The sequence below is a fragment of the Mirounga leonina genome, unplaced genomic scaffold (genome assembly GCF_011800145.1).
Source record: "Mirounga leonina isolate KUSES-001 unplaced genomic scaffold, KU_Mleo_1.0 Mir_488, whole genome shotgun sequence".
Classification (NCBI taxonomy): Eukaryota; Metazoa; Chordata; class Mammalia; order Carnivora; family Phocidae; genus Mirounga; species Mirounga leonina.
This window is the reverse complement of record NW_023270777.1, coordinates 12420402-12446773: the sequence shown is the minus strand read 5'-3', so window position 1 is coordinate 12446773 and position 26372 is coordinate 12420402. Positions and strand designations below refer to the sequence as shown.

The 26372-nt window shown below is 57.8% G+C and overlaps 3 protein-coding genes across 10 annotated transcripts; all 3 read left to right on the top strand.

Annotated features, from left to right (window-relative positions):
* The first annotated feature begins 3947 nt into the window (after window positions 1-3947).
* On the top strand, window positions 3948-16693 carry LOC118000166 (protein NATD1). 8 transcript variants are annotated; one of them, XR_004676394.1, is made up of 4 exons: window positions 4010-4098; window positions 5394-6692; window positions 11597-11715; window positions 13596-16693. XR_004676394.1 is itself a non-coding variant. In XM_034989786.1 (3 exons), the coding sequence occupies exons 1-3, from the start codon at window positions 3993-3995 to the stop codon at window positions 13710-13712; spliced, it is 342 nt and encodes a 113-aa protein (XP_034845677.1). In that variant the 5' UTR covers window positions 3952-3992; the 3' UTR covers window positions 13713-16693. The 8 variants fall into 8 exon arrangements, 2 of the variants coding, with proteins under 2 accessions (XP_034845678.1, XP_034845677.1); XR_004676396.1 differs by having other exon boundaries at window positions 4023-4098; window positions 6294-6692; XR_004676397.1 differs by lacking the exon at window positions 4010-4098 and having other exon boundaries at window positions 4324-5507; window positions 6563-6692.
* LOC117999916 (protein NATD1-like) lies at window positions 3993-13712 on the top strand. Its single transcript, XM_034989314.1, has 5 exons — window positions 3993-4098; window positions 5111-5217; window positions 9470-9500; window positions 11597-11715; window positions 13596-13712. Exons 1-5 carry the CDS (start codon window positions 3993-3995, stop codon window positions 13710-13712), a joined length of 480 nt encoding a protein of 159 aa, XP_034845205.1.
* Window positions 13876-16693, top strand: LOC117999915. The gene is made up of 2 exons (XM_034989313.1): window positions 13876-13899; window positions 14184-16693. Exons 1-2 carry the CDS (start codon window positions 13876-13878, stop codon window positions 15087-15089), a joined length of 930 nt encoding a protein of 309 aa, XP_034845204.1. The 3' UTR covers window positions 15090-16693.
* Window positions 16694-26372: the final 9679 nt, after the last annotated feature.

Here is a 26372-nt window from a genome sequence, read left to right as displayed (position 1 = left end):
CACGAAGCTTCAGTTCCCCTGTCCTATCTCATGCATTTCTGCGACAACTGCAGAGCCCAGGACAACAGGCATTGTCCATTGTTGTCCCTGCTTGTTTGGAGTGGTTGCAGGAGTCCCCTGCTTCTCGGCTTTCCTTTCCACTAAGGAGGCAGAGGGATCCTCACAGCCGAGGTCATTACACAGTTCCGTGCAATGCTATGGAACCACAGATAGGAGCCGACTGCAAGCACCCTGGGCACATCACAAAGACCCCGTGCTGATGGAAGGAGGCAGACACAGATAGCCACATGCTGCATGACTCCATTTCTAGGACATGCTGGAAAAGGCGAGACAAATCAGAGGTGGGATGGGGGAGGGTTAAAAGGGGCTCAAGGGACTTGGGGGGAGTGGATGATAAAACTCTCGTAACTTGGTTGTGGGGCTAGCCACAGGAGGGTATACATTTGTCAAAGCTATGTGCTGAAAGAGGTCATTTTTACTGTATGCAAGCATGACCTGAAATGTTTAAAATTTTTTTAAAAACCGCCAAATGAAAAGTTCAACCATGATGGGTACATTGGGCTTCATTTTACTATTCAATGTATTTATATATACTGTATATTTGAAATTTTCCAATATTAAAAAGAAAAAACAAAAACGTAAGATTGCATCTGTGATCTGCTCAAAACCTTCCCATAGCTCCCTCCTGGCTCAGAGTCAAAGCCAAAGGCCCCACTGTGGCCAGCGAGGACCCTCAATCTATCCCCCAGGCCCCTCAGTCTCACCCCTCTCCCCAGCTCACTATGCGTCAGCCCCACTAGCCTCGGTGTGTTCTTTAAACAACCACAGGGCCTTTGTACTGGCTGTTGTCTCTGCCTCGACCGCTTTTCCCCCCACAACATCTCCTGACTCACTTTCTTACCTCCTTCAAATCTTTCATTAAAAGACCCCAAGTCAGTTAAGGTGTGTCCTGGCCACCCTGGCTGAAAGTTCTTCCAGAAGCATGCCCCACATTCCCCCTGGCTGAATCTCTGGGGCATTTGTCTCCATCAGATGGACCATGTGTGGTCTTTCTTTGCTTATTGTCTCTCTCTCTGCTAGAATGTAAGCTCCTGAAGGACAAGGAGCTTCGTCTGTTTTGTTGTGTCCCCTTAGAATAGTGCCAGGCACACAGTAGGTGCTCACTACATATTTCCTAAATGAATTACTAATGGACTGAATGAATGATATCCTTAGAGATAGGACCTGGTCTCCATGTGGCCCCACCAGGTCCCAGCCATAGGGGCTTTGAGCACCCAGGGCTCACCTACCCAGTTTTGCTTTCTAACTTCTGGGGTCACACAGTCATTCAGCAACCCATGTGCAAGGTCTCCTTCATGGCCAGCATGCTCTGGGGTGAAAAGATAAAGCAAATCCATTTAGCTTGGTGTATATTAATTGCTCACTGTACCTTTTTTTGATCTACTGCCTTGTTTCACAAAGGGTTCTTGCAAGTTTTAAAAACCTCAGCAAGCTAATAGACATTAAAGGCTAGGAGAGAAAGAAAGGAGTCAAAAACAGGGAGGATCCTGGGCTCTTCCGCTAGGCCTGGTGTGCACTGGACTCTGCCAGGGACTCATTCAGAGAGGAATCTCCCCCGGACCCAGGTTGATTGGGAAGCATCAATGAGGGCTTCCTGGAGGTGGTGATGTTTGAGCAACAACACAAGCAAAGGGTCAGAGTGGGAAACAGAATGGCCTGTTCATGGACTTTCCAGAAGCAAGTTCTTTGGAGACAAAGAAGTCACCTGAGACATATACGAGGTCACATCTTGCTTGCTTAGGATTGTAGCCAGCTGTGACTCAGCTGAGGTCAAGGCCCCCTCTGACCCCTTGTACATAATTCTGTCTCCTTGTACATAATAACACCCTCCTCAGCTTGTTTTTGTTTCCAAACTCAATGATATAATGCACTCTTGTTAAAAAGAAATTCTGCTAGGATATTCTCAGTAAATATATCTGACAAAGGACTCACTACCAAGCCATGAAGGAAAAAAAAAAAGGCCTATAATAAATCAAAAAGAAGAAAAATGAATGGGCAAAATGCTTAAACAGGTTCTCCATAAAATCGGACATGCATATGGCTAAGAATCATTTGAAAAAGGCTCAACATCATCAGTCATCAGGAAAACACAAATTTAAGCCACCAAAAGACTCCCTCACACTCATCAGAATGGCTAAAGTTGAAAGGAGGACAACACCAAATGGAACTCTCAAATTTATTCTTAGAATCATAAAATGGTGCAGCCATTTTGGAAAAAGATCTGGCAATTTCTCATAATTTGGTCTCATAAAAGGTCTGGCAAATTCTCTTACACCTTCTGTAAGACCCAGCATTCTTGGTAGCCAGCCAACAGGAATGCTACAGTAGGGACACCAAAAGAGGGTTCAAGAATGTGTTCAAAAGAGGTGTTCAAGATTTACTCGTAATAGTCAAAACCTGAAAGCAACACAAATGCCCACCAACAGGTGGGTGGATAAATAAATTATGGTGGGACGCTGGGCTGGCTCAGTCCATAAAGCATGTGACTCGTGATCTCAGGGTCTTGAGTTCAAGCCCCACGTTGGGTGTGGAGCCTGCTTAAACAAATTAAATAAATAAGAATAATAAAATAATTATGGTATACGCAGACAATGGAATACCATTCAGCAATGAAAAAGATACAACATGGATGAATCTCATAGATAAAAATGTTGAACAAAAGCTGAACACTAGAAAGTGCATACTATATGATTCTGTTTATGTGAAGTTTTAGGAAAGTCAAATTAGTTAAGGACAGCGGTTACCTCCAAGGGTGGGGCACGGACTGAAGGGAATGAGGGAACCTCAAGCGTTCTCTACTGTGATTTGGGTAGCGGTCACGTGGGAATGAAGCTCAAGCTCACATCTTAATACACAGACTAGGAAAAGGTAACCTGTAGTCATGTGTTTGGTAAGCAGTAATGGGTGGGAGGGAGATGTGAACCAGATGAGGGAAGGGGCAAGTCAGGTCATGTCCCCTTTCGGAAAAGACGTCTGCCAACATCACCACTACCAACCCCCACAGTCCTGGGAGTCCTAGAGTAAGTCCCTGCCCCTTTTCTGGGACTCAATTTCCCCATCTGTGGAGTGGATCCAGGGACCTTCAAGGCTTCTTCCTACACTTCCGCCTCTTTCGAGGTGAGCTGGCATGTCACCCCTATCCCAAACAAGGCTTCTCAGGATTATTCCTCCTCACCAGCCACACCTGCATACAGGTGGGATCCTCAACACCAATCCTCCCTTTGCTGCTTTCGAATCACAGCTGTGTGCCTTGGGCCTCTGTTCCTCATCCGTATAATAAAGTCAAGCATACCTATTTCTCAGCCTTGTGATAAGAATTTTCACTGAGTTCAGTGAGTCCTTACTGAGCGCTCCCGGTAGCTTACCAGGGCTTTGCTTTGCACACGCTGTGCACACAGCAAGTGCTTAATAAATGGTGGCTTCGAGGGGATGATTAGAATTCCCTATAGGTCGTTACATCTTTTTGAGAAGGGGTCCGTGTGGGGGGCCTAAAGTTGCTTGTGGGTCAGTCAAACGCAAGAGGGAAAAGTGTCCCAGGCGCGGATGCGGCTCGCCTTGTTTTGTTTGGAGCGGCGAGCGGAGCGCGGCCAGGGAGGCGCACGGCCCCTTTAAGAGTCGAATGGAATGTATCAAAACAAAAAGGTCGTGCGCCCACTGGCTGCGCGCCGCACGTGACCTCACAGCTGATTTCCTGGCCCCCCCTCCTTTTTTTTTTGTTGCTGCCGCCGCCGCGGCCGCCGCCGAGTGTCAGTTTCTGCGCCGCCGCCTGCGGTCTCCCGGCCGCGGGCTGCCGGCCGCCCCGCGTCCCCGTCCCCGCCGCCACCGCCGCCGCCGCCGCGGGCCCGCGCCCCTCTCCGCGCGCCCGGCCCCCACCGAGCCGACGCGGGCCGCGGGTCCCCAGCGGCCGCTGCCCGGCGCTGCCCGGCGCGCAGATGGCGCACTCGGCGGCCGCCGTGCCGCTGGGCGCGCTGGAGCAGGGCTGCCCCATCCGCGTGGAGCACGACCGCCGGCGCCGCCAGTTCACCGTCCGGCTCAACGGTAACGCGGCGTCCGGCCCGCCCCCGCCTTTTGTCTGCGAGCGAGCGGGGCCCGCCGAGGCCGCCCCCTCGCTGGGCGCGCGCCCCCGGCCCGCAGCCCGGGAGGGGATCGCGAGCGCGCGCCGCGGGGTGGCCTCCGGGCGGCCGCCGCTCCGGGGCCGCTCCGCCCAGCGCTCCGGGAGCAGGCCCGGGGCTGCGCTCGCGGGCTAGGTGGGGGCGCGGCCGAGTCGCGGGGCTGGGAGGAGCGGGCGGCCCGGGAGAGGCGCGCCCACGCGGAGCACCCGGGGCAGGCGGCCGGAGGAGCTCCCGGGAAGGCAGAGGTAGAAGTAGGGCCAGCTCGGGTCCTCTGCCGCCGGCACCCGGCTTCAAGCCCCAGGGGACCCGCACCTGCTCAGGCGCGGCAGTTTTCCGGTGTTGGACACCTCCTGCGGGCTGCGGTCGGAGACCCTGGAGAGTGGGTCAACCAGCGGTGACCTCCGCCCTTTCCCCGGGTGCTGAGTGGCTTCTTGCCGCCCCCCGCGAACTTTAGCTTTTCTGCACGGAGGTGGTTGGGGGAATCTTCTGGGCAGACCCGGGCTGAGGGAGACAGGGGTGTCTGCCTCAGTGGGGACTATGGAGGGGAAGGTGTCACCATCAGCCCTGTGGGCTCTGAGCCTTTGGCCAGGTTGCCTCACCTCTGTGTGCCCCAGTTTCTCCATCTCGGCAATGGGAGTAACACCAGTGCACACCTGTCCCTTGGTTGTAGGGGTGAAATGCTGTCCTGAGAGTAAAGGAGGCTTAGGACAGCTCGGGCAACACATAGCAAATGCCGCTCAACATGGACCAGTGGTGGTTTTTAAAACCAGAAAGCAGTCAAGTCTTCATTTCCTGTAAAGCAAGTTTCCACCACTTACTCACCCATCCCCCCTCCACCCGAAGAGGTCTGGGGGATAGAAAATAGAGTTATAAAATCCAGGATCATGACCTCCCTGTGCCCCCCCCCTCTGCGTTAATAACTTCTTCTTCCCTCCCAGATGGGCCCCCGGTTGCAGTGTCCAAGCCAGAAGGGCCCTCAGAGGCCATCATGCCCATTTCTGAGAAGGGAAGGCAGAGCCTCCGAAAAGGGAGAGGCTTGCCTGAGGTCAGGCAGTGAGTTTAGGGCAGAGCTGGGATAAGATCCTACCTGGTCTGACCCCCGGAACCGGGCTTGTCCAGCCTGCCCTGGGACGCAGTCAGGAGGGGCTGGGGTTGGGGCATGGACGTTTCTCAGGCCCCACCACATCCCTGTGATGGGGGCATTTTCACCCCACATTACAGATGAGTACACTGAGGTTTGAACCAGAGGGAAGGAGTGACTTGCCCTGTATCACAAAGTGCCAGACCTCGACCCTGGGCCCAAATGACCTTACACGGGGTTCTTCCCGTGTGGATGTAAGTTCTTCCACCAGCATGGCGCTCACCATGGCCCAGCCGACCTTGACACTCAGGGCTGGCCATTCTTGTGTGGAGGGTCCTTGTGGTTTTTCAGATCTTCTTTTCTGAGGTTCCAGAGAGGTCTCTGGTTCTCTTCGGGGGGTGGGGGGTTCAAGAGGCTCCTCTGTACATTCACAGAGACAGAAGAAAAAGGGAATGTTTGGGGTTTTCCTTTTTTTCTTTTTTTTTTTGGCGAATCAGTACAGCCAAGGGACAGCAGCCCTCTAGAGCTGGCTGTGGTCGAGGCTGGATGTGCCTCGCCATATTTCTAAACTTGTCTTCTTGCCTTCCCCAAATGGCTAACTGTAAAATGGCCTGGGGATCCCCCAGCCAAGCCCAGGGAGGAGTGGGAGGCCGCCAGCTTCTCTCCAGCCTGGAAGGTGGGGGCTGGGTGTGTATACGGGGAGTGGGGGGGAGCTGCTCGGTGTCAGGGCCCCGTCCTGCCTCAGCTCGGGATGGGAAGAGCGTGTCCTAGAGTCTCCCGAACCGCAGGGCAGGCCCTGGAGACTAGCTCATTGTACCCACTGAGAGATGTGACCACTTCGGCTGAGAGCCAGAGCAGCCCCAGGTCCTGGGGCAGGCTCTGGGGCGTCCCCCTGGCAGGGCTGTGCTGATAAGCTTCCAGCAAACTCTGGTTGTGCACGAGGGCAGGCTTGGAGCATCTGCCCTGAAGCCCTTGGGTCCCAGGCAGGCTGTGGGCATGTGAGGGTGGGCTCAGGGGAAACTGCTCTTCCTGTTCTACAGATGAGGATCCCAAGACACAGGGAAGTGACGCAGTTGCTCAGGGTCTTGGACCTTGGAGGTGGAAGAACTGGGATTCATTCCATAAGTCCTTGTTGAGCACCTGCTGTGTGCCAAGCGTTGCCGTAGGAGCTGAGTACTCGTGGGACTGACAGTCTAGAGGGGTGGCGGGCACTAACTGAAGGGTGAAGCGTGCTGGAACGCAGGGCCTGGTGAGAGTAAGGCAGGGCAGCAGAAAGGCGTGCCGGGAAAGGGCTGCTGTTTCCCATCAGGTGTCCGGGAGGCCGCTCTGGGAAGGTGCCAGTTAAAGAAAGACCTAAAGGAGGCAAGGAAGGAAGAGCTCCAGCGGGAAGAGCGTTCCAAGAGGAAGAAGCAGCAGGAGCAAAGGGCCTGCGCTGCCTGGTGTGTATCCAGAGCAAGAGAGTGGAGTAATGGAGAAGGGAGATCGGAGGAATAGCAGCAGATAAGGTCAAGAGGTCGTGGGGGGCCAGTGGTACGGGGGCCACAGAAGCCATAGTGAGGACTTGGCTTTGACTCCCAGTGAGGTAGGTGCCTGGGAAGGTCCTGAGCAGAGGCTGGGTGGGATGTCCCAGGCTCCTTCCGGCTGCTCCCAGGGGAGCAGACTGTGTGGCACAAGACAGAAGTGGGGAGGTAGCTACTGCATTAGTCCAGACGTCGTGAGCAGGGCTGGACAGATGCAGAAGGAAGCGTGGCTGGCTCTTACTGACATGGAGTGTGAGACGATGCTGGAGCCCAGGCCTGGCGCCCACATCCACGTTCTGAAACACTAGCTTGTGCATCAGCATTCCATAGGGGGGGAAACCAGGGCACACAGCCAGTAGGCATCTAAGCCAGAACTGAGCCCCCACCCCTGGGAGGTCCCTTCCTTGGCCTCTCCTCTCCCCTCCCAGCCAGGGCTGACTGTCCCACGTGCTGCAGGGAGGAGGGTCATCGGGGGGGGGGGGGGTCCTAGGATCCTGGTGCTTTCCACATCCTTCCTGACCCCTATTTTACAGATGGGAAGACTGAGGCCCCAGAGAGTTAGTAAGTACCTCTGGCCTCCGTCGGCACCCCCAAAGGCAGCAGGACTGAAAGCGAAGCAGCCAGTCTCGTGGCATTCAGATCCCAATCCTGGGTATGAGGCCCGTACATGACCCCATGTTGCCACCCCACCGTGTCCCATGATACCCACCTAGAGCAGTGTTCCTGAGCAGGGAGGGTGGGAGAGGATGCGTGGTGTGGCGAGGGGCCCAGCCCGGTGTGTGGATGGACTTGCCTGGGTAACTGCCAGGCTCTGCCCTCAGGGCCTCCTGGCCGTGCTAGGTTGTGCCCCTTGCACTTCTCTAGGCCCCAGCCCCTTTGTCAGCGTCCCCTCCGAGCTGCTCATGTATTGCCCCTCCCAGAGGCCCGGGTTCTGGCTTTGCCTCTGCCTGGGGGTTTGGACCCACTGGCCCTCCTCTCAGGGTGGGTTTGGCCAGAGCGGGGATCATGTCCCTCTGCAAAGATCCCACATCTCCCACCCAGATTCCCAGCTCCTCTCTCCCCACCTGCCAGGGCCGACAATTTCTCGGTGACCCTTCTCCTGATAACTTCCCGAGGACTTGGGTCCTGCGTTGGGGCCAGTGGAGGGTCCCAGAATGGAGAAACCCAGGGCAGAGTCCCCACGAGCAGAGCAGCTTTCACTTTTCTCAAAACTAGTTACAGTTCATGATCTCGACGTGACTCTGAGGTCCGGGAGTGTGGTAGCGATTATCCCAGGACAGGTGAGGGATTGGACACAGGTATCAGCACTGGCTGAGGTCACCTGGCAGAGCCGGGACTGGAACTCGGGGCCCTGCCCTGCCCTGGGCTTGTTCCTGGGGCCCCCAGTGGCAAGCACTGACTCCCTTGCCAGTGAGGCTTGGAGTTTCTGGCAGTGCATGGAACCCGGCCCAGATAAGGGTCTGGGGCCGGAGCAGGCGACCCGGACAGCTCGGCAAAGGCTGGGGGGGTCAAGAGCTGGTGTGTGTGAGAAACAGCAAGGCCAGTGTGGCTGGACCAGGGCCCCGACAGGGATCCAGCGGGTGGATGCAGGGAAGCCAGCAAGGCAGCCGGAAGGGGGTGCCGGTGGAGATGCGAGCGGTGGCCTGATTCCAGGCATGTTTTGAAGGTTATGTCCATGGACCTGCTGAAGGGTCAGATCAGAGTCCGAGAGGAAGGCAAGGCCCAGAGGACCTTGAGGATCTTGCCCTGAGTCACGGGAGGCTGGCCATTTCCTGGGGCTCTCCAGGCCGGTTTGGGGGGGTGGGGGTGGATTGGACCGTGTCAGGTGTGGGTGGTTGGGACGGGGTGACGTTTGCTGCCCCTCTAGGGCTGAGGTGGGTGCCCAGCCATAGGACAGGTCTGCTTCCTCCCCAGGTCGGGTGCTGTGGCCGGGTCAGCAGGAGGGTTCACTACAGAGCTTTTCCCCTCACATGTAGCCCATGTCCACCCCGGTGACCCCAGATGCCTTTTTGTACCTCTTTCAGCCAGCAAACTCTAAGTGAGCTCAGCCCCGCATGCTGCCAGGCTGTGTGACTGCCTCTTGGAGCCTCAGTTTCCCCATCTGTACACAGGGCTGTAAGACTCTTCTGCACTTTGTAAGATTGTGGTGAGGAATAGTGTGTGGAGAGAGCCGAACACAGGACTGCCCATGGCGGGGCCCCTCAGGTGTGAGCCGCCTGTCATCTCCCCAGAGGCCAGCCAGAGAAAGCCAGGGCCCTGCGTGGCTTCATACTGCTCTCCCTCCCTCATTCGGGTTCAGCTCCTCCCACTCACTGATGCTCCAACATCCCGCCTCAGGGCCTTTGCACATGCTGTTCTGGGCACCTGGACAGCTCATCCCCCACATCCCCCTTTGGATCGGATCTTTCACCTCCCCCAGGTCTTTGCTCAAAAGAGGCCTCCCTGTGGACTCCATTTTTTTTTTTTAAAGATTTTTTATTTACTTATTAGAATAAGAGAGAGCACATGAGGGGGGGAGGGTCAGAGAGAGAGGCAGACTCCCCTCTGAGCAGGGAGCCCGATGTGGGACTCGATCCCGGGACTCCAGGATCATGACCTGAGCCGAAGGCAGTCACTTAACCAACTGAGCCACCCAGGCGCCCCCTGTAGACTCCATTTAAGATGGCAGCCCTCCTGCCTTCTCTGCTGTATTCCAGCTTATCACCTTCGAGTTCTACTATTATGATGGTACTGTTTACCTGTCTTTCTCCATGAGGGAAGGTGTAGTCAGTTTCCTTCACAGCTGCAGGCACAGCACTCAAAACCCCGCCTAACACATAGTAGGCCCTCTCTGAGTTTTGGGGTCCTTAAATGGTCAGGGCAGGCACGCAGCAGTCCTTCAGTGACCGGTGACCAGCCCAGGCCCAAAATAGCCTCCTGATCTCTGCTCTCCTGTACTGGGTGAGCTGAACTGACTTCCCGGTACAGATGCGGGAGCCAAGAGCCAAGTCCCATGCCACACAGCAGGGGCAGGTGGAGTGGAGGCCCCGCTGGACCCTGGCCGCAGCTCGGCCCGCAGAGTCACAGAGGGGACGTGAGGAGGAGACGTAGGGGATCTGGAAGTGTGGGGAGGAGGCGGGACTGGGGCCACCCTCACTGGGGCCAAGAAGGAGAAAGGGCGTTCCAGGCAGAAGGAACTGCGGAGGCAAAGGCCTGGAGGCAGGGGAGAGGAGGCGTGTTGAGGTGGGGCAGAAAGAGAATGGGGCTGAGGGTCAGGAGGCCCGGGTACCGCCGGCCTCACCTGGGACTCCCTGTGGCCCTTGGATCTCTGGAGCTCAGCTTCCCCATCTGGAAATGGGAAGATGAATTGTAGCCTCCTCCTGGAGCTTTGGGGAGAAACAGAAAGCCTGCCACATGGGATCAGAGCCTGTTGCCGTGTCCAGTTTGCTGTGAGACCCTGGTCTGGTCATTGGTATCTCTTGGCCTGTCAGCCTTCCACACTCGCTCTGGGCTGGGAGCCCAGGCAGCATTGAGGAGCGAATTCTCTAGGATGCTTTAAAGTTACAACACACGAAAGACTATTTGCTTTTAAAAATTACAGAAAGACGCTTGGCATTGATATGTTTTCTTTTAGAGCCAGTGAATTGTGTTTTCTAACCTCAGGGCCTTCCCATCGAGCCTGTCCTCTGCCTTTCCCTCCCTCAGCCACCCCTCAACTCCGATGTTTTCTTGGAGGGATCTCCCCAGCCTGCCCCTGGTTAAATAGCCCCGGCTTGCCCCCAATCCACTTTATTTTTTCCCTTATACACTTACAGTGGCCTGAAATGATAAACCGTGGAGTTGTCCTCAACCCCTCTTTCTCTCACCACGTGCAGGTCACTGGCAAGTCCTGCCAGCTACACTTTCACAACACCGTCCAAGTCCAATGCCTTCCCGAACCCCACTGCCTCTGCCCACGCCTGGGTCCCCGCCATCGCTCACCTGGGCTAGTGCAGTAGCCGTCCCATTGGTCTCCCTGTGCCTGCCCTGGTCTGTTCTCGCGGCGCCCAGAGGGATCCCATGAAACCCTGAGTCACCTCCCGTCCCTCCCCTGCCAAGGACCCTCCTCCGGCCCCCAGCTCACAGTGACTTAAAGTCTCTGCAGCACCTGCTTCTGTCACCTCCCTGCCCTCCCCTTTGCCCACACTGCTCCAGCCACCCCAGCCTCCTCACTGGCCCTCCAGCACATCAGACCCACTCCTGCCTCAGAGCCTTTGCACTGGCTGTTCCCTCTGCTGAAACATGGTTCCCCCAGACATCGCATGGCCGACTCCCTCCGCTCCTTCCTGTTTCTACCCAGCACTCCCTCCGCCCCTGCCCCACCCCCTGCCCCGCTGCACATTAACTTGCTTTTCTTGTTTATCCTCTGTCTCCCCTTCTACTGAGTTCCACGAGGGCAGGGCTCTTTGTCTGGCTTGTTTGTAGCTGAGTCCCAGTACCAGAAACAGTGCCTGGGGCTCCGTAAACATCTGTTGAATGGAATGGTTGGATACAGGGGTGAAGGGACAGATGGACAGATAGGCTGGCTGGCTGGCTGGCTGGGCTTACAACAGCAGAGGCTCACGTGCTCCGTGTGTTCTAGGCACTGCTCTCAGCGTGTGTAGAGATGAGCTCACTTAGTCTTCCAAACACGATGAGGATGCTTTATTACATCCCCCAGTTTATGGATAAGGAAACTGAGGCACAGAGAGGTCATTCCGGGTCCAACTCCGGCACCCTGGCTCCGAACGCCCATCCCTCCATTTGCCTGATGTAAGCCCCGAGCGTGTCCGGGGCCTCACCTGTTCACCACCCTCCCTCTGCAGGATGTCACGACCGGGCTGTCCTGCTCTACGAGTATGTGGGCAAGCGGATCGTGGACCTACAGCACACCGAGGTCCCCGACGCCTACCGCGGCCGTGGCATCGCCAAGCACCTGGCTAAGGTAGGGTGCGGAGACGGGGCCGACCGGGCCTGCGTCGTGGCCAGAGGGCAGACGGTGCGCACCTTGCCAACAGGTTACAGCTGGGAGTGGACAGCGGGCCGGCAGCACACTCTGCCCTCCCCCGGCCCCTCTGGGGTGAGAGGCAGCAGGTCTGGGCCCAGGCCTTAGGGTTCTGTAGAGCTAAGCGTCCGGGGCCACGGACACCTGCTATATACGGCAGGAGCTCATGGCCGGGGCCCCGGCACCCGGCACAGAAGTGATAGGTGCTCAGTAAACCCGTACTGAACGAGGAGATAAAGGAAAGTCCGGGAACGACGGCTTGCGTCCCATTCCGCCCCCAAGCCCTCCATCCCCAAAGCACCCCAGAGCCCAGGCCGGCTGGAGAGCAGGTGCGGCTTTAATTCGGGGAATTGCAGCCTGGAACAGAAAATGGCCTTCCGTTCGTGGCCCTGAGGGCTGCTCCAGGCCCCTGTTCTGCCCTCTGGCTGCTCTACCCACCTGCACACCCACCTCGCACATCCATTCCTCCTCTCCCCTGTCCCCTCCGCCCCATGTAGCTGCTGTCCCCCGGGGCCAGCGACTCGTGCCCGGGTCTTGCAGACACAGCTGTCTTCTTCCTTTAAACGGGCCCCGCCTCTGAGCTGCTCTGTGGGGCTTGTCCCGTGTTGCGCTGAGGAAACTCTGGGCGTTACTGACCTGGGCAGAGGGGAGGCGGGCCGTGGAGCTGGGTGCACCCCTCCCTGATGCTGTGGAGCCTTGGCCAGGCGTGGGATCTGCCGGCCGGCCCCGGCCGTGTCTCCCCTGAGCCCTGCCTGCCGAGGGCACGAAGGTGTTCACCGTGTGGCCTCCGAGGCCTTCTTGGGCCTTCCGTTTCTTTTTCTGCGAAATGGGAGAATAGACTGGAATCTTGTCTCTCGAGGGTCTCAGGTTGTGAGCCCTGAGATGGGGTGTGGACGGTGAGACGCGACAAGGCCTGCTCGGGCGAGTGGAGCTGGAGGTTCAAACTGGCCGGCATGTAAGCCCAGGGTCCTGGTAGGTGCTCAGTAAATGCTGCTCCCCCCTCATCAGACCAGCCAGTCCCACCAGGCTGTCCTCCACTTCGTTTCAGCACACACTTATTAAACGCCAGCTGTGTGCAGCACATTCTGCAAGGCACCGGGGGCAGGGGGTACCCCGGGCGCGCCCTCGCGCTCCGTCTCCTGAGCCCCTTGGGGAGATCAGCCAGAGCTACGACGAAGGCCACAGGCAGCCACCCTCATTGCTTCCCTCCCCGCCTCCCTCCCCCTCCCCCTCCCCCATGGGCTTCGGAAGCCCACTAAGAGCTGAGCGTGACCTCTGCGAGGTGCAGGGAGCCCTGGGGCTCCTGGTTAGGTTCCAGGGGGTAAGGTTCCAGGACGAGGCATCGAAGGAGTGGCCGCGTGAAGATGACGGAAAGAGCTGCAGGCCTGGCGAGCACAGAGGCCCCGAGATCGATGGGGCGGGTGCGCTGGCTGCCAGGCCTCGCGGCTGGGCTGGGGGACCGGCAAGACGCGGCGCGGGGTCGGGCGTTCTCTGGCCTAGTGCCTGCTTGGCGCCCTTCAAGACGCACGGAGCCGTGCGCACGTTGCTGCTGGGCTCACTGGGCTGCCCTCCCAGGGCCTCTGCATCCGATCCCGGCTGAGCCTCTTCGGGGTCATGTGGCCTCGGGCAGTCTGCCCAAGGTTTGGGCCTCGGTTTCCCCTGCTGCAAAAGAAGGGTGGCGGCAGGGGCCTCCAGCTCCCGCCCTCGTCCCGTGGCCTCGTCCCGTGGCCTCCAGCTCCCGCCCTCGGAGGGCAGCGCCCGGGAGAGCGTGGGGGCCGGGCTGCGGGCACTGACCACTTCTCTCTCTGCCCGGCCGCCAGGCTGCTCTGGACTTTGTAGTGGAGGAGGACCTGAAGGCCCATCTCACGTGCTGGTACATCCAGAAGTACGTCAAGGAGAACCCCCTGCCACAGTACCTGGAGCGCCTCCAGCCGTAGCCCCGGCCCCGCGGGGCAGGAGCCCTCCGTGCCAGACCTCTCCTCGCGGCCTTCGCCCCGGCCCTCCGCGTGCTCTCAGGAAACCTGCTCCCCGCAGGGGACGGACTCAGAGTTATTTTTGTAAGGACGCTCCTCGGTGGCCCCCGGAGGCTGCCGGCCGACGATGGGCAGTGGTCCAGCTACCGTGGTGACGGGGAGGCCGGGCAGCCGAGGTCCCGGCGGTGGTCACTCTGCAGACGCTGGCTGGCTCCTCACAGGGCCACCCCCGCCTGTCGTGGGTGGGCCGGCGGGGGCCTGCGGCCAGGACTGCAAGGTGGCCAGGGCTGTCCCTGGGGCCAGTCTGGGTCCCACCTGCTGCTCACTGCTCTGTGATCGGCAGGAGGGCTGATTTGGGGCCCCCGCTGCCACCACCTAGGCTGTGTCCTTTGTGCGGACGAGAAGGGGATTCCCTGAGTGGAGAGGAGCAGTTAGAAACCTGGCGTGCCAGCCTCCGGGGCCGTGGCACCGAGCCTTCTCTTCCTCCAGCTCCTGCCCCCCCGGCGCCGGGGGGCACGGGCCAAGGCGAGGGGCACCGCTCCTTCACGGGCAAGGTGCGCGGGGCGTGCACTGGGCACCCGCCGCGGCTCGCCCGGCGCTCTGTGCAGGGCTGTGTGCCTTGGAGTGGCTGCTCTTCTCTCCTTGGTACCTGTTCCCTTAATTCCTTGCCCCCTCGTCTGTCAGCTCGGCAGGAAATCGAGGTCCCGGCCCCCCGTGGCCGCCCTCCCTGTTTGCCCGGTCTGCCTGGAGCCAGCCCCAGGCGCGGCCCGAGCACCAGGCACCAGGAACCCCCCTTTCGCCGGCCTCTTGGCCGCCCTGTGGGTGCGGTTTCTCACAGAGGACCCTTTGGAGCTCAGGTGGGAGGGAGGCGCACTGTCCTCACAAAAGCGTCCTCACCACCCGAAGGGAAGAAACATTTCTGTGGAGGGATTTCCTTTGTGGACATTGGACATCGGAGCATCTTTCTCTTTCGTGGCAAGCTTCTGGCTGGCATGTTCTCTTGCCTGCCTGGGATCCCAGGGTCCCTCCCAGACCAACTCTCCTGCTAATGGCCTGGGAGGTGCACACCAGCACCCTTTCTTCCGTAGGCTTTGTGAGCTGGTGAGGGCTCGGGGTCCTGACCTCCTGTGCCCTCCTCCCCACAAGGGTCAAATCCATGCCCGCCTCTCTCTGGGGCTGGAGGGTGACCCTGGAGTCAGAGTCCCTTTGGGGCTGAGACATCGGTTAACAGCACCTCCCCAGGGGTCCCGTGTCCCCTCCAGGCCTCTGGCTGGTGGCGGGCTTGGGGAGGTGTGTGTGCTGGGGAGCCTGGTGGCCACGGTGACCCCTCACTTTCTCTGACTCGCTGTAGCAGACCTCGGCCTGTGGTTGCCTTCACACTCACCTCTTCGCTCCCGCTCTCGGCTCCCGCCGAGCTCACCGCGACAAGCGACGACGACAAGCGACGCAGCTCAGGGGCTTCCCCCCCCCCCGCCCCCGCAGACATTTGCACACACCCCTTCCCACCCAGTGGCAGGAGCATCTAGATCAGGAAATGCACAAAGGCCGGGCAGCCTGCCCACGGGGGGTCCCTGAGCCCCAGAGAGGCACGATCCTCAGCATCCCCCACCGCCTCCCATGTGCTCACTCCCAGCCCCACTCTGGCCTCTAAGAATTCCCCTCCCTGAGGACTGAGGGCACTCCTCGCCTTTCCCCCCATGTTCCTCAGTGCTGTTGGCAAAGGGCTGTTGTGAGGAGCCGGAGAAGCTTCTGGGCCTCTGCTCTGCTGGTGGTCCGCGCCCAGGAAGAACTCTGGCAGGAAGTAGGATCAGTTGCTGAGTCCCCTCCCAGGCTGGGGGTGTCCCACCCCTGGCGCAGCTCAAGGAAAGAGTGGGTTGTAGGCCCAAGAGTGGACAGATGGGCCAGTCCGGGCCTTCTCCCTCTGACTCCTGGGGCAGGTGGGTTATGGTCCCCTTCCCCTCCCTCTCCCCACCCACACATGCCTTCCCAAGGTCAAACACAGACTCAGGCATGAAAACTGCCCAGTAGCTGAGAAAACGGGGGCTGTTTCCCTCCATGGCGTACAGGGTGAGGTGAACCAGCTCCAGGAGGGGACTTGGGCCCAAGGCCCTCCCAGTCCAGCCATGGCAGGGAGCCCTCCAGCAGTAGCACACGGGACCCCGGGGAGGTCCCTGGGGCCAGCAGGGCGAACGGGAGCAGAGAGCCAGGTGGCGCTGAGAGGGCAGCCCTGTCGCAGTCCTCCATGGGCCCCAGCCGGAACCTTGTTCTTAACTGCAGGTGACATGCCACACTTGGGCAGCATACACACAAAACAGTACTTGAACCAGGAGACATGCAGGGCTTCGGGGGACTTAGATCAGCCCCGGGCCCAGGAACAGCTTGTCCCCAGTTCCTGTAGGAGTGACCTGGAGCCTCCTCGCATCCAGCTGCCTTAATATACCGCTGCCCCCACCACAGCGTCCAGCCCGCCCTCAGTCTTCAGCAGAGCCTCAAGACGGCAGCGGCCTGCCCTCCGAGGCTGGGACCCTGGTCTGCAGCAGACACAGGCCCGGAGCCCCAAGCCCAGCCCCCCTGGTGCTACTCTGGTGCTCCAGTGTCGCCCGCACCCATCCGGCCTGCTCCAGGAGCCCTTCCCCGGCGGGCAGGTCACGAGGGCCACTTCCACCTGCAGGGGCAGGGGGACGCTTGGGGATCTGACCCTGGCCCCCCCTTCCAGCAGATTGCCCCAAAGGCCCTGCGCTCTCCTGCCATGTCTTGCTGGGGGGGGGGGGGATGTCTTTTTCTTGCCCGGTCAAAATAGCTGGTAACTCATGTGCCTTTCCTACTCAGGACCTGTTCCAGGTGGTGTCTGGGCCAAGGCCCGTCTCCAGACCTGCTCCCTTTGTTATTTTTCAAACTCCTGAACAGATTGCATGACATACGTTTCAATAAAAGGTGTGACCGAGTGCGCGGGCTCCAGGAGTGCTTCTAGAAGCCGCATAGTGGGCACTCGGGCCGGGGGGCTGTTCTCCCCCACACCGTCCTGCTCCATCTCCACGGCAGTCTGATCATTGGCCCCCCTTTTACTGAGGAGGAAGGACGTTCAGGAGCCATGGGGTGTGAGGAAGGAGGGGGAAAGGCAGGCTTGGCAGGCGCTCTCCATTCTTCTGTCCCCGGTCCCTGGTGTTCAGCCTCGTGTTTAATGGGCAGCGAGGCCCCTGTTTTCCGGTGGAGAAGGCGAGGCTCCGACAGGCACCCGGGGCCTGGCTAAGGTCTCCCAGCAAGACCACAGTGGCATCAGGATCTGGGGACTTTGCTTTCCTTTCACATGTCACAGCTCCGCTTCCCGGGGCTGCGGCCACGCTCTCGGCGCTGGGCCCGCGGAGCAGCCCGACGGGGTTTGCCAGGAAGAGGCTGTGATGTCCCCTCACGTGTCCTCAGCTACTGCTCTTGGACATGTCCCTCTCCCCACTAAAGAGCCTTCCTTTGGGGCTTCTGGTCCCGTGGGGGGAGGCAGGCTCCTATGCAGGCCCCTGGGGGAAGCCAGGTGCTGCGCTCGAGGGCCACGTGGCCAAGTCCTGTGTCTGTCCCACTCCCTGCCCCCCACCCCGCTGCCCAGGGAGGGAGGGACCCCTGAATAGGAGTTTTCCTAGTTCCCACTCGGGATTACAGTGCTACCCCGAACAGAAGAAGAAGAGGAAGGCCCTTCAAAAATCTTGTCCAGCCTGTCATGGCAGGTGCCGTGAGAGCCCAGTTCTTAGGCCTATTTTACAGATGAGGAAACTGAGGCCCCAAATGGGGGAGTCACTAGGCTGCAGCCCACATAGCTAGACAGCAAGAGCAGCGGGATCCACACCCGGTCCCCGCCCTCTTTGTAAGATGATGCTGGGCTCGGGGGTCCTAGGTCTTAATGTCTACCCTAGGTGACAGTCTCCGAGAGCAATACACACCTAACCCTTCTGGCAACCTCCCTGCTCATTTGGAAGGTTGAGGTGCGTTCTGTCTTGAGCTACAAGCTACACAGCTAAGCAGGGGGGCCCGCTGGGCACGCGAGGACGACTTCGTGCGGGGATTAGGAGGGAGCATCCAACCATTCAGTCGCTCCCGTTGCTCCTTCCTCGGGGCAGGCTTCTCGGATTTGCTCAAGTCCACACAAACGTCCCGTCTACTATTCTCAGGGTCCCGCTTCTTCCCAGTCAGCGCCCTAAGCTCCCCATCGGCGTCCGGCGAGGCTGTGAAGGGACGTCACGCTGCCCCCAGCAGATCCAGCTCCGGGCTCCGTGGGCCCTTGTGTCATCCTGCAACTACAGGACGTTAGAGCGAGGCGTTCCCGGCTGCCCAGGACGCTCTGCGGTCTTGTGGCCGCGCCTGGAGCCGAGTCTACCCCCTTCTGTCTGCTGACCCCGCTGCAGCCCCCGCATCCAGCCCACCCGGGGGCATTTGTAGCGGTCGTCCCCGTCCCGGTGACTGGGGACAGCAGCCGGCGGGTCTCCAAGCCCGGCCTTCAGGAGGCGCCTCCACCCCTCACCGAAACCAGCTGAGAGGTCAAGTAGCAGCTTGGAGCTTCCAGGGTCCCCTTCCCCCACGGGGGCAGTGAGGTCATGACTGTGCCCCAGCCCAGTCCGGTTACACAAGCCAGCCCGGGTTCCCGTGTTCGAGGGATCGTTCCTCGGAGGCCAAAGCTCCGACCAAGAACAACATCAGTCCGTGTAGGGTGAAAGCGGAGACTGCATCAGGTGCGGCAAACACAGGGGATTGAGTGCAGGGGACTGGCGACCACACTGTTGGAAGGATGAGCGGAGCCAGCGCGAGAAGATGACCGGAATGTTAGTAGTGTGGGAGGCTGCGGTGCCATGAGCTGGGGCTCGAGGTGTCCCTGAAAGCCGCCATCGCTGGGCTGCTGCTAGGACTTCGCTACCTGAACAAAACCCCGGAGTGGGTGCCCACCCATCGCTGCCACCGCTGTTAAAAACACCCCAGATCCAGAAACACCGTCACCGTCTTCTAGGCTCGTGCCAGTGCCCCCTTGGGCAGAAATGAACAGGCCGCCCCCTGCCGAGGGCTCTGGGAGGTGTGGCCTGCAGGTGTGGTCCAGGGGGGGCAGGGATGTGGATGCCCCCAGACGAGTAGCCAGGATAAAATATCCTGGCCAGCGAGGGGCAGGGCATCTGATAGCGTGCCGATCCATCTACACCAATGGCTGAAGCCAGCATGATCCAGAATGACAGCTCCCAATGCCAGGCCGACTCCGCATGGCTGTTAGAACGGCAACTCACATTTGGCGCGTCATGGTGCCATGAGCTTGTCGTAGGTGACAGGGGACACTTGTAGGCTGTGGCTCGGGTTTGGGTGGGAGATCTGTGGGTGAGATTCAGCAATCCTCTGAATTAGGGAGAGGGTGAAACACACGAGATCAGAGGAGGATCCTTCCAAGAGGTTTCTTTCTTAAGGCACTTGACAGTGAAGTCACAGGTTAGATGTGGAAAGACGCTGAGACTGGACAGGAATAAGCCTCTCCGTGGTCATTCTGGAATCTAGAGTAAGTCAGGGAAAAGAGAATTTACCAGTGTTTGATCTGTTAAGACAAAAAGGTCAACTAAAAGTATGAACTAGGTCAGAAAATCAGGTCCCTTCTTTCAAATTTCCCAAGTTGAATTTGCCTGTGAAGAGAGAGCCTTCCTCCTTGCACGTGTGGAGACCCTGCAGTTCGGAAGCCCATCCCATTCCCACGTGGAGTAGCTATTATGTATTCAGTGAGGATCTGAGGGTGAGTAAGGCAGATGGGGCTCCATCTTCAGGGGACCCCGCAGGGCAGGGTAGGAGTGGAAAGCACACACCCGGTAAGAAGACTCTGACAGGGCTGCTGATGTTCGCAGGCAAGGCGCCGGAAGGCTCTCTTGAGGAAGGAATATCTAGGTCGAAAGCTAAAAGATAGGTGGGCATTGTGAAGGGCTCAGCCTACAGGCCCCGTAGCAGGTGGTCCCCACGGTCTCACGACCCCATCTCCTCATCAGCAACACAAGCCTCCCTGCGGGTCCTCATACCCGCAAAGTCACTCCCACCTCAGGGCCTTTGCACATGCACTTCCAGCTGCTCAGAATGCTCTTCTCCCCGCCATCCTTGGGTCTTCCTCCCTGGCCTCCTTGAGGTCTGTGCCCAACTGTCACCTCCTCAGTGAGGCCTCCTTTCCCAGATCCTACACCGCCTTTAAGCTGCTACCCACCCCTCCTGATTCCCTTATTCTGCTCCGGTTTTGCCAATCGTTGCTTTCTTCTTACATTATGTATAACCGGTTTATTTTAGCTTGTTTATTATTTGTTGTCTGCATCTCACTCCGAGGATACAAGCCCCATGAGAACAGTAGTTTGTTTGTGTTCCATTTTGCTCACTTTGGTATCCCCAGACCGGAGCAGGGCCTGACACAGATTTAACGCTCAACAGTGTTTGTTGGATGGAGGGAGGGACCGGTGGACTGACAGATGAACGGAAAGAAAGCTCTGGGTAGATTAAGCACGAGCAAAGGCCCAGCAGTGAGGTAGCTGACGGCATCTTTTGAGGTTGCACGTGTCCGGAGGTGAGGGAGGCAGGAAATGAGCCTGGAGAGGAGGTGGCACCAGAGGATGGACAGCACAGCGGAAAGGTGGAGACTCACGTCGTGCGGGGGCAAAACGCCGTGACCACCGGCCCCCGCCAGGCCCTGGAGGGCAGAGCAGGCTGCTCCTGAGCCTGTGGCTTTCAGGGGCACTCAGGCGATCGAAGCCCATACTGATGTGTGCGGGGGGGGGTCCTTCAGTTTGCAGCGAGGCGTGAGGACGAGGTGCGTGTGAGAGGACCGTCTGCCAATGGAGGGCAGGTGCGGGAAAGGGCTGGAGGCCCCGCCGTGTTTGAAGAGACACCTGCTAGTGGGCCGCAAAGAGCAGGGGATCGAACTGACAGCGTCCGAGGCAGCCGCGGCCTGACGGTCTCTCAGTTCTGTAGACAAAGCCTCGGCCGCCCACAAGATCCCATGCAGTGTTCCCTGGGCCCGCCAGCTCCCTGTCTGAGCTGCTCCGGAGGTTAAGCTTCGGTAAACTGAGGCAGAGACAGACACGTGATGAGAAAGCAAAGACATGGAGCTGCTTTTTCTTTTTTTCTTTTTTTTTGGAAAGCTACGTTAGGAAAGAGCGACGGGCACAGTCCTCTGGATCTTCCTGAAAGGAGAGCTCCCTCAGTCTTGGAGGGAACTGTACTGCCAATGAGGAATGTGCCTAGGGCTTGGCCCCCGAGGCCACGGCCATGGGCGAGGCTGCAGAAAGCGTGCAGACCCCTCCTCAGAGGTGGCCACGGAGAAAACAGGACGGGGAGGGTCCTCCCCAAGAGCAGAGTCGGGGCCAAGCCAGGGCGGGGGTCCCCACGACGCCTGCCCCTCGGGATCCCGTTGTGGCTGGCCTGGGGCTGCCACGGGACGTGCCGGGACGTGCCGTCTCCTGCTCTCCCTTTTTCGGCTGAGAGCTTCACCTGCGTCGATCGCGTCCCTGTCCTACCATCTCGTTCTGGGTCAGAGTGCGCAGTAAGTTGGATTTTACTTCTAGATCCCAGGCCGGTGGAGAACATGCTGCATCTCTAAGAGACTGGAGGCCTCAAACGGAAATGGGGTGTGGTGTGGGCGTGTCCCTCGGGCGGAGGGTACGAGTGAAGAAAGGGGAGCACTGCCATTGGGTGGCCAGGGGACAAATTGTTGCAGGGACTCGGTAAGTCACCTACACTCCATTCCCTGCCCTTCCTGGACAGACAGACGCATCTCCCAGGCTCCCTGGTCGTTAATTGCCAGCAAAAGTGGACGGAGGCTTTCCGAAGGTGGTGCCTCCCCTCCCCCATCTCCCCTTCCCCTTCAGGAAGTGGCGGACTCCTGGGAGGGAGCGCCCAGCATTACAGCTGATCTCTGAGGCATGGTTCAGTCTATTTGTTAGACTAACAACAGCTTAACAAACACATAGGCCTGGTCAGGCAACTAGAGTCGATTGCTGAGGCTTCTGGGGACTCATCGAACGCTTGTAAGCAGGGAAGTGGCACGTTCATATTTGTTTTAAAGGAATTATGGTGGCTGGAGTGTGGAGAAAGGATTGCAAGGTGAAGTTTGGGGGTGGGAAGGCAGCTTAGCTCAGGGCAGATCCTCAGTGTCCTGGATCACAACGGGGCAGTAAGATGGAGAAATGGGTAGGTTTGAGGTGTCCCCGAGTCCACAGCTGACAAGTGGCAGGGTCAGGACTCCAACTGGGGTCTGTCTGGGTGGAAGAGCGCCCCATGTGTTGAGGGGTGTGTGTATAAACATGGTCCCCAGATTCCATCTCCACTACAGCCAGCCCAGGGCAGGGCCCAGCCTCCCTCCCTCACCTGACCTTCTGGTCTCCCGACCTCTCTTATGCCCTGTGGGCTGCTCTCCACACAGTAGCCAGGAAGATCTTCCTAAAACCCCAATCAGACCATGTCCAGTGCCCTCCCACTGAACTAAGGGTACAATCTGAGGGACCTGAAGCAGCCCCTGCTCACCCGTGTCCCTCAGGTTCACCACAGTTCAGCGGCACTGACCTCGTTCCTTTACTTCAAATCCTTCAAGCTTGTTGCTGCCCCAGGGCCTTTGCACTTCTGTTCCCTTTACCTGAAACTTTCTTCCTCCAAATATTACCATAATTTCACCTTCCTTGTCATTTAGATCTGTTTTAATTACACATGTGTTCAGCTGCTGGGAAAGCCCAACTCACAGTGGCATTTCATTTATGGTATGTATTACAAAGTCTGGAGGATGAAGGCCCAGGCTCTTTTCATCCTCCTCTGCATCTCCCTACTATGTTGGCTTTTGCCCTCCTGCTTGTTGCTTCATGGTCACAAAATGGCTCCTGTACCTCCAGGTATCACAGCCATATTCTAGGCAAGAGGAAAGGTGGATGCTGCCTTTCCTGACGTCCCCATCTAATGTTGCCTCCCCGGGCACTCTTTACCTCATGCCCCATCTTATTCTGAACCTATATTACTCCTTGGACTTTTCTTACTTGTTTCCTTGTTTGTTGACCAACTCTTGCCGCTGAAACAAAAGCCCCAAAGCAGGACCACACCTGTCGTGTTCATTGCTGAGGCACCGTGTCGGGGATGTATGGATATTTGCTGAAGGAATGAACAATGGAGTCTCCTAGCTGGCTTGGTGCCAGAGTCAGGACTCCAACTCAGACCTCCCGCCTCATGGGCCTGGACATTTCACAGAGTCCCTGGGACCCTCTGTGTGAGGAATCCAGGGAGTTGTGAGGAGCCCCCCGCCCATGTGCAGGTGTGGGCATATGAACAAGGAGCCTGTGTTTGCCGGCCTGGATGGAGAGAATCACCCCTGCCCCCCACTGGGTTTTGGGGAGTGCTCCTTACTCAGAGTGTGGGGCAGTCTTTCCTCAGAGGCCAGCCAGCCAGTGAGACGATTCTGGGCCCTCTAGAGCCCAGAGTTAAAGGGCAACCCCTCAGCTCGGGGGCAAGTGTCTCCCTTTTCCTGGGAGCTTTAGGGGAGTGACAATATCTTGCTAGAATTTAATAATCTTTTTTTGTTCTTATTGTATTTATTTTTGTAGAATCGTGCATGTGATACAGGCATTCCATTCAGATAGTCAATATAGAGTTTCTCTCTCTCTTTTTTTTTAAAGGATTTTTATTTATTTATTTATTTATTTATTTAAAGATTTTTTATTTATTCATTTGAGAGAGCGAGAATGAGAGAGAGTACATGAGGGGGGGAGGGTCAGAGGGAGAAGCAGGCTCCTCGCCGAGCAGGGAGCCCGATGCGGGACTCGATCCCGGGACTCCAGGATCATGACCTGAGCCGAAGGCAGTCGCTCAACCAACTGAGCCACCCAGGCGCCCCAGGATTTTATTTATTTTGACAGAGAGACAGCAAGAGCAGGAACACAAGCAAGGCGAGTGGGAAAGGGAGAAGCAGGCTTCCCACCAAGCAGGGAGCCCGATGCAGGACTCGATCCCAGGACCCTGGGATCATGACTTGAGCCAAAGGCAGACGCTTAACAACTGAGCCACCCAGGCACCCCTAGAGTTTCTCTTTTAAATAACTATATTTCAGGGTTCGAAGAGTGACCCCATTCAAAGAGCAATATTAAGAGTGGACTAAGGATCTGGCACAAATGTCAATCATCACCTCTACCTAGTTCTAAAACATTCTCTCCATCCCCAGAAGAAACCTGGTACCCATCAGCAGTCCCTCCCCACTCCCTCTCCTGACACCCCCCCCCCCGCCCCTCACACACAACTACTAATCCACTTTCTGTCTAGATTTGCCTATGTGGGCATTTCATATACATGTGACCAGCTTCTTTCATGCAGCATATTTTCAAAGTCCATCCATGTTGTACCATATGTCAGTACTTCATTTTTTATGGCCAAGTGATAGTTCACTGTGGGGATGGACCTTGTTTTGTTTATCTGCTCATCTGCAGATGGACTTTTGGGTTGTTCGAACTTTTGGTGATTGTGAATAGTGCTGTCGAGAGCATGGGCGTACAAACATCTTGTTGTTTTTGTTGTTTTCAGATTTTATTTATTTATTTGAGTGAGCGAGAGAGAGAGAGAGAGAAAGAGAGAGAGAGCACCAGCAGAAGGAGGGGCAGAGGGAGAGGGAGAAGCAGACTCCCCACCGAGCAGGGAGCCCGATGCGGGGCTTGATCCCAGGACCCCGGGATCATGACCTGAGCCGAAGGCAGACGCCCAACTGACTGAGCCACTCAGACGCCCGACAAGCATCTGTTTAAATATGACATTTGCGGGTCACCTCTGTGTTTCGGGCAGAGGCCTATGGCCAGGTACTTCTGATTCCACTCCCTGTGATGGCTGGCCTACCAGTTCTTCTTTCAACCCCTAGGAATCTGGTGGCCCATCCTCTTGGTGGGGTCTCCCGCTCTCTCCAGGCATCCCCTGGGGCAGGACAGGACTTAAAATAGCGTCAGAGCCCTTCTGCCATTTCCCCCTGCCCAGGCGGGGAATGTAACTGGCCTAGCACAAGCCGGTCCCTCTCTCCGTGTGCGGCCCCCTTGGTTGCCAGCAAAGCCTCTCCCCTTCAAAGGGCTTTACATGCAGCCGTCCACCGGCCCACAGCGTCCCAGCCCAGGGGACCCAGAGCAAGTGGCGTCAGCCCACATGTCCTTGTCTCGAAGCAATATTCCCTCTGCTCTCCAGCTTCTTTTAGGCTGGATGTTGGCAGTGCTCACCACAGGGCACGGAACCTTGCAACATTTGGTGGCCTCAGTCCAAACATGTTCTGGGCAGAGTCATGTCCCCCCGCCCCAAATTCGTATGTTGAAGTTTAGGACCTCAGAATGTGGCTGTATTTGGAGGGAGTCTTTAAAGTGAGCAGGGTAGAGGCGCCTGGGTGGCTCAGTCGGTTGAGCATCTGTCTTCGGCTCAGGTCATGCCCCAGGTGGGATCAAGTCCCACACGGGGCTCCCTGCTCAGCGGGGAGTCTGCTTCTCCCTCTGCTCCTCCCCCCTGCTTCTGCGCTTTCTCTCTGACAAATAAAAAAAAACCTGAAAAAAAAATAAAGTGAGTAGGGTGAAATGAGGTCAGATGGGAGGGCCCTGATCCAGTCTGACTGGTGAGTTCATAAGAAGAGGAAATCTGGACACGCAGGAGACACAGGGAGACGTGTGAGGACACAGCGAGAATGTGGCCTGCTACAAGTCAAGGAGAGAGGCCTCAGGAGAAGGCAGCCCCGCTGGCACCTTGATCTCGAACTTCTAGCTCCCAGAATCATGGAAAAAGAACTGTCTGTGGTTTAAGGCCCCCAGTCTGTAGCACTTTGTTATGGCAGCCCTAGCAATGACTATAGGGTAGTTTCAATGTCCTGTGAACATCTGAGATCGCCACTTCCCCTGAGGTCCCCCGGCCCCTGCTTGAGAAGTCAACCTGTGAGTAGATGTCTCACCTACTTCACGCTCCACAGGAGGCACCTGCTCTCACATGAACTATAACAAGGCACTGTTATCATCAGACCATCTTGGCCCAGTTTGTCCAGGAGCTCCTCATATTAACACCGGAACTCCCGTGTCACCCTCCAGTACCCCTGCTCTGTTTGGCCCAGCCCTGAGTGAGAAGCGGGCCAGGCGGGCTAACGGAGGCAGGGGCCTTGGGCTCGTCCTCCTCTATCAACCTGTGCTGGGTTGTGGGAAGGAGCAGGGTCTGGGTGACACATGGCCGAGTAACACCTCCCACAAAGCGACTGCTGCGCGGCGTCGCTCGCATGCTGACGGCCACCGGTCTCCACCGAGGAGGACGCTGAGATCAACTAGGGGCAACATGTGCCTCTTCCACACTCAGGCCGTGGACCTGGGGCAACTGGTGTGCGATAAGAGGCATGAGCCTGCGGTTCCCCAGGAGTATGGGCTGTGCACACACCAGGGCCCTTTCCGTGTCCGAGGTGGGATGCTGATAGGAGGGAGGATTGAGGCTCCCCAGGAACATCCTGGAAGGACACTGGGTTGCTTGCGGCTGGGCTCACGACTGGGCTTGGGCACCACGGAGCACTGGGAGGCCAGCTTCTGTCTCTCCAAGTGCAGAGCATCTGCCAATACAGGCTTTTAGGAAGGGCTTGTTTCAGGTGTCTACCGCTGTGGAACAAGCCAC